At 33.0% G+C, this 19,135-nt stretch overlaps 3 protein-coding genes and 1 pseudogene across 3 annotated transcripts; 1 reads left to right on the plus strand and 3 right to left on the minus strand.

The window, feature by feature from the left end:
- On the minus strand, nucleotides 768-5,524 carry LOC109125436 (cleavage stimulation factor subunit 50-like). The gene is made up of 4 exons (XM_019227058.1): nucleotides 5,426-5,524; nucleotides 1,238-1,350; nucleotides 1,066-1,174; nucleotides 768-980 (listed from the first exon to the last, which is right to left on the minus strand). Exons 1-4 carry the CDS (start codon nucleotides 5,522-5,524, stop codon nucleotides 768-770), a joined length of 534 nt encoding a protein of 177 aa, XP_019082603.1.
- On the plus strand, nucleotides 10,425-10,846 carry LOC104701111 (defensin-like protein 226). Its single transcript, XM_010416749.1, has 2 exons — nucleotides 10,425-10,502; nucleotides 10,606-10,846. Exons 1-2 carry the CDS (start codon nucleotides 10,436-10,438, stop codon nucleotides 10,812-10,814), a joined length of 276 nt encoding a protein of 91 aa, XP_010415051.1. The 5' UTR covers nucleotides 10,425-10,435; the 3' UTR covers nucleotides 10,815-10,846.
- LOC104701112 lies at nucleotides 11,122-15,200 on the minus strand (annotated as a pseudogene).
- LOC104701113 lies at nucleotides 16,075-18,243 on the minus strand. Its single transcript, XM_010416756.2, has 7 exons — nucleotides 18,117-18,243; nucleotides 17,880-17,970; nucleotides 17,589-17,737; nucleotides 17,306-17,484; nucleotides 16,936-17,203; nucleotides 16,677-16,840; nucleotides 16,075-16,508 (listed from the first exon to the last, which is right to left on the minus strand). The coding sequence occupies exons 2-7, from the start codon at nucleotides 17,967-17,969 to the stop codon at nucleotides 16,351-16,353; spliced, it is 1,008 nt and encodes a 335-aa protein (XP_010415058.1). The 5' UTR covers nucleotide 17,970; nucleotides 18,117-18,243; the 3' UTR covers nucleotides 16,075-16,350.

Below are 19,135 nucleotides of genomic sequence, written 5' to 3' on the forward strand. Positions count from 1 at the left end.
ACCGGATATCCGGGTAAGGTGGATCCAGATTCAGATATTAAGTTTGTGTATTCGGCCGGATCCGGATCCAAATACTAAGAGGGGAGTATTGAAATTAGAATTTTAAAAGATTTTTTAGGATTTAGGAAATTTTGGATTTTGAGATATTTCAATGAGATTGTATGATATTTTGGTGGATTTGTTATTATTTTTATTTTAGAAAAGAAAAATAGTTTGTGATTTGATGAGATTTATTGGAAGATTTTTAGAGATTTACATACACGAAGGCAAATAAGGTTCATCGACTTCTCAAACACAAAAGTCATGTCTAATAATTATGGTTTCAATGGACAACACAATGGAAGTATGTTTGGAATATGATTTTTCAAACATATTCAATATTGGAGAGGAAAACTGCAGAAATAATTATTTGGAAACCTTGAGTAGACACGATAAGTTTCAAGGGATGAATCAAGAAAATGCATTAGAGAGGACGGTGGTGTACTGGTGTTGAATCTTATGATGAGGTCAATATATTGAAAGAAAACTCATTAGAGAAGTAATTCTGATTTTGAAACTCACCTGCTTTGTTTTTGTTCTTATGCAGTGAACTGGAACATTACTTGCATTTTTCACAAGGCAACATGAAACAACAGAACTCTCCAAAGAAAGTATCTTATATAAGCAAATCTATCTCCAGAATTTCTATTGTTTTGTAATCTCATGTATGCTTTATGTTTTTAAGAAAATAAAAAATACTACTTTGATTCATTGGATTCTCTTCTAGACTAGACGGATTCCTTCCAGAACCGAATGGATATGTCTGTTCCACAAGTAACAAAGACTGATTCAACCGGCGAGTGCTCAATCCACTGCGGTGTACTGTTATGGTTTGAAGGCCATTTTGCCACTTTTTCTGCAGTTCTGGCATCCCATGTAACAACCTCATTGTTTGCTTCATCTATGGAGATTACAAACTCTTCACTTTCGTTAAAGATTGCCTGCATAACACAACAATGAAGATCGTTTAGAATTAATCGGACCCAGTGAATATTTTCGTCTCAAAAGGTTTAGAGAATTGACTACCTGAGACCGCAGTTTTATTCGCTTTGCTCCGAGACATTCCTTTACCATTTGACCTGAACCTATTTCCCATAACTTAACTGCAAAATCCTTTCCAGATGAGAGTACAAACCTAACAAAAGCCATATGATTAATCAATTGTTCTGCAAAAAAATCTATTGAATCTTCTTCCTACCTTTGATCTTTAGTGAACACTGCGCTTGTGACCTCTGATTTTCCATGTGCACCACTAATGGAACGTATACACTTTGCGCTGACCCCATCATAGAGTCGAATAGCTCTTGAGAACTGTTTTTTTTTTTTTTGAAATCCTTCAGAATAACACATATAGAGGTGAGATTGTTTCGTTCTTATTTCTCACTAGTTTTCAACTAAAAAACTATCCAAAATATTTTAAAATCAATGTTAAACACTTTTACAAAAAAAATTGTCAAATTTGAATAACACTGGGATTTTATAAATTTTTTTATAAATCTCTAATTGAATAACAATATATTCTAAGTTACTTCGACTGATTTTAAGTAAATTCCAAATTCAATAACACTGGATTTGGATAATGATTTAAAAATCACAAATTGAATAACAGAAGATTTTATTAAAAAACCAGAATCTTTTAAAATTCTAATTCAATACCTCCCTCTAACATAATTTCAAACTGGATATCCCGATCCGTTTTAATCATATACATAAAAGTAAAGTTTCACTCTCTCCTTATTGGTCCACTTGACAATGCAATTTAACAAAAAAAAATATTTCTATTAAAACAAAAATTAAAAAAACAATTAATTTTCACATTTAACTCACATAATATAAAACTGAAATCATATAAATTCTCCTATAAATTATGCATTAAATTTATTTCTCCACTATGTTGTATTAATCAATTGTATTAAAACAAAACAATATTAGAATTGTAACTCTCATTTTCCTAAATGTAATTATCTTAGTCTCTCACTCTTTCATTCTCTCATCTTCTTCCACTATATCTCAAATCTTTTTTTTGTTTTGATTTGTTTTGTGTTTTTTTTTGTTATTGTTGTTGTATGGGCTAAAAAAAATCAAATCAAATATCATTGTAAAAACTTAGTTTTAGAGGTTGTATGATATGTATATCTTATATTGTTTTTTTTAATGTTTTAAAAGGTTTATCTCCATTGTCTATTTTATATTAACATCTATATAAGTCATTATTTTTCATACTTTCTTACAATATTCACCACACAATAAAATCATGATGTTGAAATGATCCATATCTAATTATCTATTATGTCTCCGGTTATCTCACATATTGATTTATCATTTTTAAGAATTTATAAAGATCAATATAATTATCCATTTATAAAGTCTATTTTGTTTTGTAAAGTTTATCAACTCTATTTATAAAGTCTATTTTGTTTTCTGATCCAATAGATAAATATGCAAAGATCAATATAATATTTATTTTATTTATGATTTGAGGTTTTTGAAAACAAAAACATCATAATTAAAAAATTGGTCTTGTGTTTTAATCAAAATGAAAAATGATCTTAAAAAGAAATCATATTTAACTGCAAGTGAAATATAGAAAATAAGATAATTTTAAAAATACTATTTAACTAAATTCTCTAAAGATGAAACCATTAGTATGAAATCTAGCACTATAAATTAAATTGATGAGTGAAAAACAAAACAAAACCAAAAAGATATAAGTTATTCTTGGGGTTTTAAAATTTTTTGAGATTGAAGCTCATATAATTTTATAAGAAAACTAATTTAGTTTGTCACTTCAAAAGTAATATTTTTCATTTTGAAATATTATGTGTGAATGTTGATTTTATATCAACAAACAACCAAATCATGTGAATTTTGATTGGGCCACTTGGTATTCCTTTTATTTTAAGTTATAACAAATTAAAATATTTATTTATAATTAACTCACTTTTAAAGGCGTGCAACTCCATTTAACTCTAAATTTAACTCAAATGTAACTCTTATCCAATAATTCTACATTAATTCATTCATCCTACTAACTTATTTATCTTTCAAGAGAAAATGTTTTGGTTACATTTTAATATTTTTTAATTATTTTGGTTAGCTAAACTTATAGTCATATATATATATATATATTGCTTTAAACTTTGAAATGAGAAATATTTTATACACAATAATTTTATATGTAGTTACAAAATTTTATAATGACATTAAGAAAAACTCTTTAAATCAGTTATTAACCACTATAGAACATGATAAACATAGATTCACTCATATTAGGAAATTTTTAAAATTTCTATATTATTATATATATATATATATATCAATTTGTAATAATTCTTTTTTAGTATTTGTTAATTTTGGTATAAGAAATAACCATACCAAAAAATATTGACAAAAGTGTAGGGTTTAAATTGCACATCATTTCTATAAGAAATTTGAGATTCATATTTTAGTAGAAAAAACAAAAATCATTCTTTGATGTTATTGTTAATAAAAAATTAAAGAATAATATTTTATTTTAACAAAATTTCAGAAATATAATAAAAACTATTATGCATTCAACCACACGCATTGCACGGACTAATACCTAATTATATATATATATATATATTACATATCTAATGGATTTGGGCTTTATATTAGTGGACTTTTAAGTTTTAGTATTTTTATCTAATACACTAATAAACACTACAGAAACCTAATACACTAATCGATCCACATTTACTGAACAAAAGAAAAAAAATCTTCCCCTTAACTTTTCACTTTCACGACGGCTCATAGAAGATGGAGGCATGTTCTTCGATGATAGATGAGATTCTTCTTTTCCTTTTTAATTTGAAGATCTGGCGTGGAGTGAAGATCCAGCGTGTTAGGATTTCTTTTGGGGGAGAAATCAAGAAAAAAAAAATAACAGACCAATTCCGGGTATCTGCGGATATCCGGATTTTCGGATGGATATACGGGTTTTTGTAGGAATATTCAGATACAGATATCCGGATACGGATTTGGATAACAATATTTCATATCCGGTAGAACTGGATACGGATCCAGATATTTCCAAAAACCCCGGATATTCGGATCCGTCCCAGGCCTATAGTTAGGATCACTTGGTCTTAATAGTTTTTAACTACTAATATAAATATTAATAATTGTTATGATGGTTGTTGCTCTTTTTTTTTGTTTATTTAATGTTAAATTATATTTAAAAAAGAAAAATACTTTGTTACAACTAGTGCATCGTTTTCATATAATAAACAACTGAAACTAACAAAATAGAAAAGATAGTTTGAAACCTAAATCTGGGACTGCAGCCACAGTGGGAATGCCTCATCGTACCGCCTGTCTCCCAAGATGCCAATAGCTAGGAGCTTATCTCGTATTTTTCTATCAATCTGGCCAGTCAAGGTTGCAGCTGAATTCGGTGCCTCACCATGGCGTCTACCATTATTTCCCGCCAGATATTGTAAACTGTAGCCTGAAATACATACCTAAGGAGGAAACCCTCCACCCGGTGAAGGATTGGATCAGAAACATGAGCTATTAACGTAGACCAATCAGCGGTGTATCTTTTCTTGAGTAACCCCTTCGCAAGAGAGGACCACACAACTAAAACAAAAGTGCAGGAGAAAAAAAGATGATCACGAGTTTCTAGTGCTATTTTACATGAGTAGGATAGTTGTTGTGACAACCCGTTCCATGGACCCCACTAGCCCACCGCTAGCTTGCCTCCATGGATCCCAAGCTGGCCCTGCAGAGCATCAATCCTAACCCCTCACCGTGGAAAGGAACTCACATCCAAATCCACCAGTAGGTTATTGGTGCGCCAGGCGTTCCTCGAACCCTGGTCCCCACCCTTTAACAACCTTCCCACAGGACAAGTTATCACCAATTGATTTGCAGATCAACATGTTGTAGTCAACCGAAACGGCATCACCACAAACTCATAATGCCCATACCTCGTCTTGAATGCAGTCTTCCTCACATCTGTCTCATCTATCGGAATCTGATTATAATCGACGCCAAATCTACCTTGGAGAACCAAGTAGCACCACTCAACTGATCCAACAACTTATCGATCCTGGAAGATGGTACTTGTTCTTCATAATCCCTGGTTCAAACCCCTGTAATCAATACATAAGCGGAAACTCCCATCTTTCTTCTTAACAAATAACATCGGCGCTCCCCACGGTGATACACTAGGACGGATGAATCCCTTGCTCAACATATCCTCTAACTGCTTATTCAGCTCTGCCATCTCTGTTGGAGCCATCCTGTAAGGAGCCTTGGATAACGTCGTCATCCTTGGTTCCAGTTCAATCGTGAAAGGATCAGACCGAGATGGTGGTAACCCCTGCAACGACTGGAACACATCCTCAAACTCCTCAACAACCTGAATACCGCTAATCGTAGACTGCCCTACTGACTCTGGCATCGATATAGTAACCAAATAAGCCTCACGACCCTTCTCGATCATACTCCCAACCTGCATGGCCGAGATCACGAGACTCCCCGAAGTCGGTCTAACTCCATCAAAAACCAACTTCCCTCCTGGACGCTCAAACTCCACTCTACCCCGATGAGAATCAATATGAACCATATGTTGATGTAGCCAATCCATCCCGAGAATAACATCATACAACTCCACTAGACTGATAAGCAAATCCGCTGGCCATGACTCTCCTGCGATCTGAATATCAAAAGCCCTCGCCCGTCCAATGACCCTCAGGAACTTGCCTCCAGCAACTCTGACAACTTCCACTTGCTCCCCGAGATCTCCTCTGATATCAGCACTCTCTACGCACTCCAGAGTAATGAAGCTATGGGTAGCTCCAGAATCAAACATAACGTGAGACTTAAACCCGCCCACCAATAAGGTCCCTACACAAACCGCATGTGTTGAGAACCTAACACTTTAACACAGGCAAAACATAAAATCTGAACCTACTGAAATTCACAAGTTTAAGTACCAGAAGTTCTACATGTGATCGCCCCGGCACTGGTTCCACCAGTCTCGACATTCGTGTAAACCTGTACTGCCCGCGTCCCGTGGCGCCTGCTCAATCCTTGCCACCTGCTGCACTCCAGGCTGCACCACATGTTGCACTGCTGCTACTGCCATATGCTGCAACTTGGGGCACTGGGCTTGATGTGCCCAGACTCCCTGCAATGATAGCATACACGAACCACTGCCTGAGCCGCCGGCGCTGCACTCCTATGGGGACAGCTAGCTACCATGTGCTCCAAACTACCACACTCGTAGCATGTTCTATTTTAAAAGATAGCACTAAGTCATCAATATAATAGCAGGAGAAATTTTTTTTATGCAACTACAATAGCAAAAAAAGACGTTATATCATAGCGAATAAACTTACTTATGTAATAAGATAATACAACACGAAAAAGAGTTATGAAAACATAAATTACGGCAATAAATATTTGCTATTGTACAATGAAATATCATAGCACCCAATTTGAGTTGTTAGAAAAAACTAACATTTTTTATAAATGGTTATGAAAAAATAAATAACGGCATTCATATATTGCTGCGAAAAAACTAAATTAAAACATTTAACTAATGTTATTGTATATGAACTTATTATATCTTAGAAAAATAAAGCTATCGTAGATAGGGTATCTACCATAGCTGCCGATATCATAGCATTTATGAAATCGCTATGTATTACATATGATAGCATATTTTCCGAGCTAACAATGTACGTCTTTTTTGTAGTGCTCTTTGCTAATAAAATACGAGGGGGCCTATAAAGTGTTTTGGTGGAAAAGGTTTTTCATATTAAAAGTAAAAAAAATATGTTCGGTTTAGACATCAAATATGTTCCCGTACTAATATATACTTTGACAAAACATTAATTTAAATATATTATTTAAATATATGTGAATTAGTGCAAAATCAAATATTTGTGAAAGGCTGGAAAAAATATCCAGACCTTAAGATCCAAAATAAATCCGGCTTGAAATATCCGATCTGGATTCAAATTTAAACTTTAAAAACATTCGAACATGTTTAAAAGCCAGAATTTTGGTTACCCAAAAAAATCCAACCCGAACTCCAAATGGATACCCAAAACGTACCAGAATATAACTAGCCTATTAACACCTTTTTACTTAGTATTGTGGTATTTCATTGACTTTTGAGTATTTTAAATAGTTTGAGTAGTTCTATTACCGATATTTTTTTGTTAATTCATATATTTTGTGTAGTTTGGGTCTTTTTCTTATAGGGGTTATGAATAATTTGGATAATTTTGAGAAGTTTTAAATATTTAGGATTTTTTCTGCTAATTTTGGATGTTTTTGATAATTTCGGATTTCAGCTATAAAGTAAATTAATAAATAGATGAAATTGTTCAACTTTTGAATAAAAATTATTAATGGGATAAAAATTTCACATCTTATTATATAAACTTTGGTTTTCAAAGTTAATAACTCATGTGATCGCGACATTTGTCAATTTTAAAGATTAGAGATTTGCCATGTGTTATACAACAACTTTGTTTTAACAAATTTTAAAATTAAAAATATAATTATAATAAATTAAACAATTAAACAATTTTATTAAATATAAAAATATAGTTCTTATATGTATGTAAAAAGATAATACTAATTCTAATATTAAATTAATAATTATATAAGAAAAAGAATTAAGAAAACTATATAATTAATTACTATAATACTATAATTAAATAAATTATACTGTCAATTATTTATCCTAAAGAAAAAGGACAGTAGATACTCAGCTTCATATAAACAAATAAATTTTCTCATAACAAAATAGTTTTTTTTTAATACGCCATATATTGAACTTCATTATATTATTAAAACTTTTTTTGTAAAAAAAATAATTTCATATAAAGTTGTCTCATTTTTATGAAAATATTTCATATTGTAAAGTAAAGCTATGTGACAGTTCTATAAACTATATGACATTTTCTCTCTTTTTTTTTTCTTTGTCAAAATTTAACTATGAGATCAAACTGTACTTTAAAAAATCACATGCTTACGTAATTTAGAGCATATGTTTGCATATTATGCATATATTTTATTCCTATTTTTCAGGCATAATTTTTTTGTGAAAATATAATAACCGATTATGAACTTTTGATTAATTTATGATACTGTTAGTATAGTTTTTTTTTGGACAAAGATAATGTTAGTATAGTTTTATTTAAAATTAGTTGGACACGTAGTAAAATTATTACGGATGAGATTACAAAATATGAAACAATTATAGTTAAGTTATTGTTACTTTTTCAAATATGAGATAATAAGAGTTTTCAGTTTTTTTTTTTGAGAATTATGTTTTATTAATTTTTAGTTATTTTTAGTATTAAGTAAGATATAAATTTGATAAAATGCACATATTTTTTTAATATGAAAAATTTAAATGTTACTTATTGGGATGAAGTGCATAGAGTTAAATTTTTTTTTTTTATGATGTATATATAGAGAATGTGTATTGCAAGATAGAGTGTGAACTCTAAATCCGGTTTTAAAAAAATCAAAAGAAATAAAATTAATATTTGGAATATAACTTAAAATTTCACATATTTTCTTTATATCTGCGTTAATACACGGGCATAATCTAGTCAAATATGAAGATAAGTGATGAGTCAAACATATATTATTAAAAAATAATAACAGTGTAATAGAATTCTTTTTTCGGAAAATAATAACATTTACTTAATATACATCAAAATTTGGATATTTAATTTCATACAACTTTTGGTTGAAATGCATAATTATAAAAAACAAATAAATATTTAATATATTTAAAGTTGAAAAATAAAAAATAGCTTAACTTGATATCTTTTAAAGAATACGAATTCACCATATCAAAAAATTATAAATATACTAATTTGATAGTTTTTAAAATATATTTACAATATTTTACTTGATTGAAAATTATCTATAATATTGTTATTTGATTGAAGAGGATTTTTTATATATTAATAATTTGGTCATATGATAAGAAATTGAGTAAATAAGGTTTGATACCTCTAAATATTTTCAAATTTGATTAAATTTTTTTATTTGTGAATATATTACGACATAAATTCAGCCATGTTAAAGGTAAATTTTTAGTTTTATTTTGTACATGTCTGAATTTGTGAGATGTTTATGATCTTCTTCTGTTAATTCTATAATATGAATATTTTTCTCCTGTTTTTTTTTTTTTTTTTTTTTTTTTTTTTTTTTTTTTTTTTTTTTTTTTTTTNTGAATAGATTAGAAAATTAATTGTATAGGAGAACTTTTCAAAAAGTAAATACGGATTCGATCGATTTACGTAGACTTGGCTCCATCTTTCTTTTTTACTATTTGTTTTCCCTGATTAATAGCAACATCTAATTTTATCATGTATTCATGTATGATAAATTGTGAGTGTTATTGACCAAAAATGTATTCATGTATGATAATTTTATCATGTATTCATGTATGATAATTAATAGTAAAATTATTGCGAGTGTTGTTGACCAAAAATAAAAGAAATTTTATCATGTATTCATGTATGATAATTAATAGTAAAACTATTGCGAGTGTTGTTGACCAAAAATGTATTCATGTATGATAATTTTATCATGTATTCATGTACAATTAGTAACATTAATTTGATTTTTATTTGTCAAGTCGATAGAAAATCTAATCATCTAATCTATAAGAAACCTTACCCAACATTTTCATCTCCATCATCTCCAAAATTTGGGATCTTTCTCTATATGAACCTTGTTCTCACAAACTCTAAAATTACACTCCATTTAGGATATTTTCTTACAAAATTATTTTAATAATCTATGTTTTAAAAGTGAGATATTTGCAAAAATATTATTTTTATATGTCATTTGGCAAAAATACCTTTTATTGTTGGCCATTTTCAATAGTACTCTTTTTTATATAAAAAATAATTAAATTTTAAACCCTAAACTTCAAATACTAAACCGTAATCCCTCAAAACTATACTCTAAATATAAAATAGAGAACTCTAAACTTAAAAAATCTAAAAATTAATTTAACACATTGTTATTGTATAAAAAAGTAAGAGCAAGTGAAGTGACCTTAGTGCAGTGACCAAAGGTAAGTCCTTAATGCATAAGACACCATCACATCAGGGATCAAGTCCCGCTGCCTACAAATGTAGGAATTAGGCTAATAGTAAAATTATGGTGAGTGTTGTTGACCAAAAATAAAAGAAATTTTATCATGTATTCATGTATGATAATTAATAGTAAAATTATTGCGAGTGTTGTTGACCAAAAATGTATTCATGTATGATAATTTTATCATGTATTCATGTATGACAATTAATAGCAACAACATATTTATTGCGAGTGTTGTTGACCAAAAATAAAAGAAAGAGACGACTGGTTTATCATTTTATGAGTCATGAAAGGTGGTGTCTTGTTTATGGTTTCTTGTATTCTCACATTCCTCGTTCTCAGCCATGTTAGAGGTAATATTTTAGTTTTATTTCGCATCATCAATTGTTTATCTAAATACAGTTTTGTAATCTGATGATATATTTGTCGTTGGTATATATATAATAACAAAAATAGAGGTGGAATCCAAAACAAAGTGGGGATGCGACATGAACAGAAAATTTCCTGGAACATGTGAAACAAATGGGAAGAATCAATGCATAAGTGACATCAAAAAAATACCTGGTGCGCCGAAAGATCTTGTCGCACGTTGCGAATGCTCTGCCGCTTTTGTCTGGAAGGGTAAACCTGCCGAGCGTTTATGTAAATGTCAATATGATTGTTAAGAAGTTTTTACTATAAATATTACCATAACCACAAAAAAAAAATCTCTTTACTAACAAAAATAAGTGAGAAGCTACAAAGAGATTTTGGTGTTTTTGGTGTCCAGTTTAATATTTTTCATTGCAGAATACTTTCAATAAGTTTCTTCTTTTTTTTTTTTTTAACATCACATGATGAATGTTACTACAATTCTCGTGTAACTCCTAGCGTCTATTTTTCAGATCGTTATATTGTATGGTAAGATCTTAGCAGTTCGAATTAAAGCTTCAAACTTTCTTTGAAAATCATGATCTACTACTCAGTTAAAAATCACAAATATCCACGTACGGGACATTCTTCCCAATGTTTAGTCTATCGCACAACACTAAAAAGTTAGCCAGAAGAAGAAGATGAATCAAATTTCAACCTTCAAAACAAACAAAAGATGTTTTTTTTTTTTTTTAATAAAAAACAAACAAAAGATATGTATATGAATTTTGGAGTCTTCCAGCAAAGTTGCAATATCTCATCTTCTCATGTTTAGATTGTCTCTGCTTCTGTCCGTGTTACTCTTTTTCAAGCATCACATAAAAAACACAACTGCTTTTGAAGTGGAAGATGTCACTATTTGTGCTATCGATGATCGATCAAGCAGCTTCATAGAAGAGAATCTCTGGCCGAACCCTTCTTTCTCCACAGATTCTGACCAGACTCTTCCAGTTACCAACACCCTATGCCATCACCACACATATCAATAGTGTCTCACCTATTTAAGTTCAAAACTCAACTCATAAGAGACAAAAGACAATTGTTTCGTCTTACCTCTTCTGCTAAAGTTCCATGTCTGAGACTGACCCATCGGTTCCGTTTATAAGCCATGCAGATGTATTATCCTTCTTCACCATAACCAATCTGCATTTTTCCATATTCCGAGACTGTAACAGAGAAAAGATACAGAAGAACAATAGCACAAATACTTGTGACCCCTTTTAAGATTTTACCATTGACACAAGCCGATACTTAGTCTTTGGTTCTTCTAACCCTTCGTATAGCCTGCTGATATCTATCTCCCAGTCCAGAGCATTTGTTGTTTCAGATATTTCTGTTTCCGTTTCATTCTTCTCCCATTCCAACACTAATTTTGCAAACACACAAAAACAGCAACACCGTTTAATCATACCACAGTAAATGAAATGAGCAGATAAGGTCACAATCATCGTCAAAACTTTACCAACTGTGAAGATAGGCGGGCATCTGCTTATAGTGTGGTGAACAAAGTTTGTCTTTCCACAGCCTCCTGTTTTAACATCACATATCATTTCATCTTCCATGCGGATCACTTTAAGGATGTCCTCAAACTTCATATTCCCAAAAGCACACTGCAAAGATATATCATCACAGAACAGCTTTTAAGGAGTAGTACCAGTTTCTGTAGGAAAGACAGATGGAAATAAATGAACATACCTTTATGTTTCTGACAGAATTTGCAACCATTACAATTCCATAAGAACTTTGCTCTGGATAATTTGGCTCCCTTCTGCACCTTTTACAGCTTATTCTTTCATATTCCTCCAACGTAAAAAGACGAGTTACCAAGCTTTCTCTTTCTGGACTTTTCCACCAATGCCAAAACTCAAGGATCGCGACGACTACCTCAGCAGCATCACTTGACTGAAAAGTGTGAAAAAAGAACAGAATGACATTTAAGAAAACAGTGAGAAAGTTTTAGAAGCTTATATTTATCCGCACAAACCAGGGAATGAACTTCTTCTAAGGAAGCAAGTAAGTTGCTCAGTAGGTCACTGTAGAGTCCATCTTCTTTTATCTGCTCCGAGACAACTGCAGAAAAGAAATCTTTTAGTGCACAAGGAACTTGTTCTTCCAGGTTGCAATGAAATGGTTGCCGATTGTACACCAAATCCTCTCGAAGAACCTTAATGTTCAAGAGTGCCTGCAGTATCATAATTTGTTAAAGGAAGTAAGTAAACGAATACTATATATTGTATGATAACAACGAATGAGCTGAATCAGTAGAAGAGAGCTCAATTTTTTGAATCTTATCGTTGTTGGTGTCTGCATTACCTTCAGCGTCATGTCAAGAGCTGAATTGTATCTAGTTGCTTCTTCATATGCTGAGTCCAAATGTCCCGACAGTAAATCTTCTCCAGGCACGTTTTGCTTATCTTGAAGATGGCAAATGAAAGAAATAAGAAACTATGCTCTCAAAAACAACAGAGTTCAAAATATTCATCAACTGAGAAATAACCTTTAGTAGCTTCCTCTTGACTTTCAGTGTTGGATGAAGTTTCCAATCGACCCCTTTCACTTGAAAGAGTATCTTCTGGTTCTATAGAATCTTTCGTTGTTTTTGGTGATAAAGAAGTAACTTCCGGTTCAAGGTTGAGAGAAGATTCGCTGGACATATGTAAAGATCACGTTTTGCTCAGAGAAAACCTACAAAGAATTTACAACTTGCGAAACGAGTCTTGAAAAATCAAAGTTCTCATCTAAAGGAGTGTGACTTACTGTTCAACATTCTGATCAAAATTTCTAGACATGCTCGCTAAAGTTCTCTGTTACACCATGAAGGAGAAGGACATTAAATCTTACAACTGAGAAATTAAAAAATCCATGCAAGCAAATAGAGAATTTAGATTTTAGCGACCTTTTTGCTTTTATTCATTTTTGTTGTTTGACTCTGACTTCTTCCCCTTCGCTTGTTCGGCTTGTGCTGCTCGTAACTTGCTTTTGGCATCCATATCTACAACTCCATCCAATTCATCCTAGACGAAGAGACATAATTATAATATTAGGTACCTGTCAAAGAAAATATCAAATTCATCCAAGTTCTCTGTCAAAGGGAATATAACAGTTGTATAAATCAAAGTTACAAACCAACCCGTATGAAACGTTTCAACAGGTGAAGGATATAAGAGCGGTAGTAAAAAGCAGAAAGCCTAACAAGGTCGTTTAGCAAATTAATCCTCGAATTTTCAACCAGTAAAATCTTTGTATCAGCTACAGAAACCTGCAAGTTAATATATACTTTACGGTGACAACTTATGTTATTCTGTTGTAAAATTCTAACTTAGATCAAGAATCAGGACTGAACCTTGTTGGTGACCACTGATTTCAGAAGGTCTATGGACTTCAACACTATATCATCATTGAGATTTTTATGCCCATGTATGAGAGTCAGGCAATCTTCTAGATCGGGGAAATCAAATGTCGGATGTGATGCTCCTTCGAGAACATCTCGTACTGCACATAAGTACAGTTTTGTGGTGTGAGAATCTCCGGCGTCTATCATAAGACGCTCGTCACATTTATCGCATAGAAGAGATGCATATGAGTTCCATTGATTTTCTGGAACATTTTTTCTCCTCTCATCTTCCAGTATACATAAGTTTTTGGCGTCATAAAGAGCTGTATCATAACTCAGGATCTGCAACTTCTTTTGCATATTTGGTTCCCAAAGTCGTACATGTGAAGTGAATGGCTCTTAGAACAGCCACCCATATTTCAAGATTGTGTGCCCGGATAGATCTGGGAAATTCAAAGCTCTCATCTATCAAAGGGTAGTCTAGCAACCAGTTATGATATCATCGCCCTGAGGATGCTGTCTTTTTTTTTTTTTTTTTTTTTTTTNTAGGAGGTTCGGGGCCGAGGCCCGTAATCCCCCAGGGCCCGGGGAAGACCAGATGAAAGCCCCTGGCCAAGTAGAAATGACTAACAATTTCGCGCTTGAGGGGAATCAATCCCTGGCCTGGACCAACAGGGCAATTCCTCCTCAAGTGGAAACCACTAGACCACCACCACTTGGTTTCTGAGGTTGCGTCTTGGTGTAGTGAACACTGTGATCACAAACATCTATCGTCCCTGCATCATCAAATGAAGCAATCTTTCCTCTGAGCAGTCTTTTATCCAGAAGCATAAATGAAAACTCATGGTCAAGCTGGACCTTTTCCTTAACTCGCAAACGAACCAATAAACTGTCTGTTGCGTTGGAAACCAGTTCTGTACCATCAACCCTTTCAAACTTAATGCGTTTGAGAAGTTCTAGAATTTGATGGAGCTCATGACATTCCAAAAAGCAAATACTCTGAGGCGTTTCCACTAAGCGGCAGTCGGAGGTAAGAGTCTGCTCGGAAATTTCAAACTGTGAATTTCATGTCACTGTTCTCTGTTTTAGTCGCTTGTTCGAAGAAGAAAGAACCTTGTAGGTAATGAACCATTGTTGGAACCTTTTCCTTCCCACGAATCAAAATCGAATCCTCAATTGCCTCCAATGCCTTGACGTGATCTCCCTGGTCGAAGACGTGATCTCCCTGGTCGAAGTAACCTTTAACAAGTTTCTTGAGTTGTGCTTCCTCAGGATCTTCGAGTAAAAGAGAAAGAGAAGTCTTCATGTTTCGAGAAAGAGTAACGAACGATTCTCCTCAAGGCTCTTGCGATTACTTTGGTCTGTACTCCTCTATGCTTTTGAAAAATCAAACGGAGATGAAAGCTTTTTATCACGTGTGATCCACACGTTACGCGAGTTGGCGAAGCTTTTATATCACGTGAGATTCAAGAGAAACCCAAAATCATGGTGTCGCCTTTTTCGAACAAGTCTTCTTAGATATATCTCAGTGGGGAATTTTATCGAACACCTTGTGTGCATTCTCTGTTTTTTACGATTTGATTTCATCTTCCCCGGAATTAACAGAGAAAAAACATATATTGTGCCTATCAACAGACGAAAACCCACAAATTGTCTGAAATATTTCGAAGTTGGGAGATGATCGCGGTTGCTAAGTTGTGTAAAAGAACAAACCCATAAGTCCGTCCACATTGGTTTGGTTTCATAAAGTAAAACTCATTAGTAAAAAAAACAAATTATGAACAGAAGGATGAAACAGTATATATATATATATATATATATATTTTTTAGTGGAATGAAAAAGTTTATTATACTCTATCATCTAAAAATGAGATTTAATGGTATTTTGAGAAATTTTTATTAGATACTTATGAATTATGTATATTTTTTTTTCTTTAGGGATGTGAATAAATTATAAACTTAAATAATTACAGAACATTTAATCAATTAGATTTCAACAGGATTCTAGCCAATTGAACGGATATTCTACGGTTATTGAAATCTAAGTGACATCTCAGATACATGGTGTTAAATCGCACAATGAACTTTAATAAACTGGTGAGTAGGAGATATAAACCAAACCAAAAACCATGATAAAACAGATTTAAGAAATAAACAAGGATCTACACTACACAAGCAAAAATTAAATAACTAATAAGGTCATTAATAAACGCATACACCAGAGTAGTCATACATGCATGGTAGATAGATAATTAGATTTATCCTAAACATAGATAAAGCATTCACATCACATTCAATCTCTACGCATAAAACAGAGTAGTGATACATGCATGCATGGTAGATAATAAGGTTATCCTAAACATAGATAGAGCGCTAACTTCACATTCAAGCTCTACGCATAAAACAGAATATATAGGCAAGTCATACAGACGGAGAGAGGTAGCTAAACAGATACCCTAAAAGAAGGGGTTGTTTTTGATGGCTTTAACAACTTCGCACTCCATCTCTACATTCAAAGTATCTTCATCGTCCAAGTAACCCTCCTGAATTTCAGCTAAACGCATGAACTGAGCAATGCCCCTCCCTGCGTTCGAGGTCATGACCCAACCTTGAACTACAAAACAAGCAAAGTGTATTAGTTATAAACTTAAAACCAATAGGTTATAGTCAATGTATAGTAGGACATCTGACATCATCAGTTAAGAACGCCTAATGAGAATGTCATCCGCATCTATTCTATCCCATGCATAAGCACGGACAATAAGCAATATTTTTTACTTACGGCATTCTGATAGGTTTTTCGATCCACGCGGGTCTAGAACCTGCAGCTGTGCTCGCACCATAACCAGCTCACCCGTCAATAAGTTTTCCCCTTCAGCTAAATGCACATAGCTGGATAATTTGCCCTCTGCGCTAGAGTCTCCCTTTGGATAAACGGTTAGAGTCCTGCAAAACAACATTATTTGTCCGGTTGTTAGAAAGAGTTACCACTAATACACCAATTACATCAGAAAAGAAAAAAGAAACATTCATAGACTCACCACTTTTTTTCTCCCATTTGGAAGGTTTTTGAGACGTAATCACTCTGTTTCAGAAGAGAGAAATCCCTAACACTCCAAGAGAACTTGTGAAAAGGGAGGTTTTCAGCAGCAGCGACAGGTGATGGAGCAATCTTCACATGAGCACCAAACTCATGTTCTTCTCCCTCCAAGATGTATCCATTGGCAAGGTCGCTGAAAACCTCAAGTGGAAGAACTTGAGAAACTCCCCAGACCGTTCTTGAAGGACTGAATTTCTTTACTTCCACATCTGCATGTTAATACGTTAAGAAGTTATATACATATCACTGATGCATTCATAAAATATATGTTCAAACGACAGAGAGAGATACAAGGGTATGCGCATACGAACCTTGAACTGAAAAATACTTATTCTCTTTCTTGTTAAAGACAAAGAAAGAGAGATAAGCAGAGACCTCCGTGGGTGGTGCTGATGTGGGTGAGAGGCAGCTCTTGTCAAGTTCCACATACATTGAGACAAATCCTTTTCCATTGTCTTCTTCATTTCCTTTAGGGTATACAACCAATCTCCTGATTTTCATAGTTTTGAGATAGATCGGTTATAAAAAGCCAAACTTTCTTACTTAAAGTGATGAAAGATATGGAATTTTTTAGTTTAGAACAAGATCACATACCAGTTGTATCCACCAGACGAGAAAACAGAGGATTCGTTTCTGTTGTTGACAGCAGTAAGCTGAGAAAGCTTGACAACAGAAGAAGCACAAGGGGGAAGATGATCTCTCCAACTCCTCAAAACTGCAACATCTGGTACACTTGAACCCCTCTACACAACAACACAAGAGATTTAGAAATTTCCCAAATACTAATCAAACCACACAGAGCTACAGCAAGTTTTGAACTTTCTTTTCTTTAAGACTAAGAAGAAGAAGAAGAAGTTGAAAGCTTGAGAAAAAGTTAAAACGAACCTGAGGGAAAGAAGAAGAAGGAGGATGATTTGCTCTCCAATTACTCATCATAGCAAAAGCTGATGCAGCAAAATCCATTCTTCTATCCATTCTACACAGTTTACACAAAGACAAGCTTTTTGATTTAGAATTCCCCAAATATTAAAACGACGTACACACAGACCTATAGATTTCAGAGAAGCTACACAACTACAGAAGGCAAGGTTTTGTAAAAGCTTGAGAAAGATCCCGACGAACCTTAGAGAGACGACGAGACGGAGAAGGACTGAAGAAGAGAGAGCCTTTGACACTTCGGAGAAGGAGGAACTGAAGAAGAGAGAGCCTTGACACTTGTTGAGTGTTCAGCGTCACTTATAGAAACTTCTGGAAGCTCTCAACATTTTCTAGGGTTAGATCGGTGTGCTGTTTTATACAAGTGTTAAAAGTATTAGTGGATCCCTTAGAAAGCCCAATGCAATGAGAAGTCCATTAGTCTATGTTATTAGGATTTTATCAAATAGAAATATACATATAATTTGTGTTTAGAACATAAAAATGTATATTGTTCTTAAATTTGCTATTTGGAGATCAACTTTTATTATATACCAATTAAATATTTACTGAGTTTGGTATTCTTCACTTAAATTTTCCTCTTTTAGTTTCTTTGCACAATAAAGATCTTCATAAAGTATATAATTTCTTACTTCATAAGCATGAATCTATCTTACCTAGATACGTATTCAAAGACAGGCCAAAAAACTACATAGCTAGCTAGGATTATTTCTTCTTTTTAAAAAAAATTATGTTTTTTTTTTTTTTTTGACAATAAAAAATTATGTTTTTATAAACATGAATGGAGCTTCCAAATCGTTCGATTATGCCTTTTTTTGTTGTACGATAAGATCATAGGGGTCAGTTTATAAAAACCATGGTTCGAACCTGGAGAAATCAACCCATCAAACTAAAGAAAATAAATAATATTCGCAAACATAGTTAGGTTAAACCCCAAAAGTTGGTGTAGTGTAAGTAGCAAACTTGAGTTCCCCCATACACTTCTATTCACTTGTTAGGCCATTGAACAGCTTCATAAAACAGAATCTCTCCCATACACTTCTATTCACTTGTTAGGCCATTGAACAGCTTCATAAAACAGAATCTCTGGACGAACCTTCCTTTCCCCACAGAATCTGGCAACACTCTCCCAGTTACCAACAACCTATACCACACATATCAATAATGTCTTAACCCAACAAAGTTCACAATCCAGCTCAAGAAAG

Source organism: Camelina sativa, chromosome 7 (genome assembly GCF_000633955.1).
Source record: "Camelina sativa cultivar DH55 chromosome 7, Cs, whole genome shotgun sequence".
Lineage (NCBI taxonomy): Eukaryota > Viridiplantae > Streptophyta > Magnoliopsida > Brassicales > Brassicaceae > Camelina > Camelina sativa.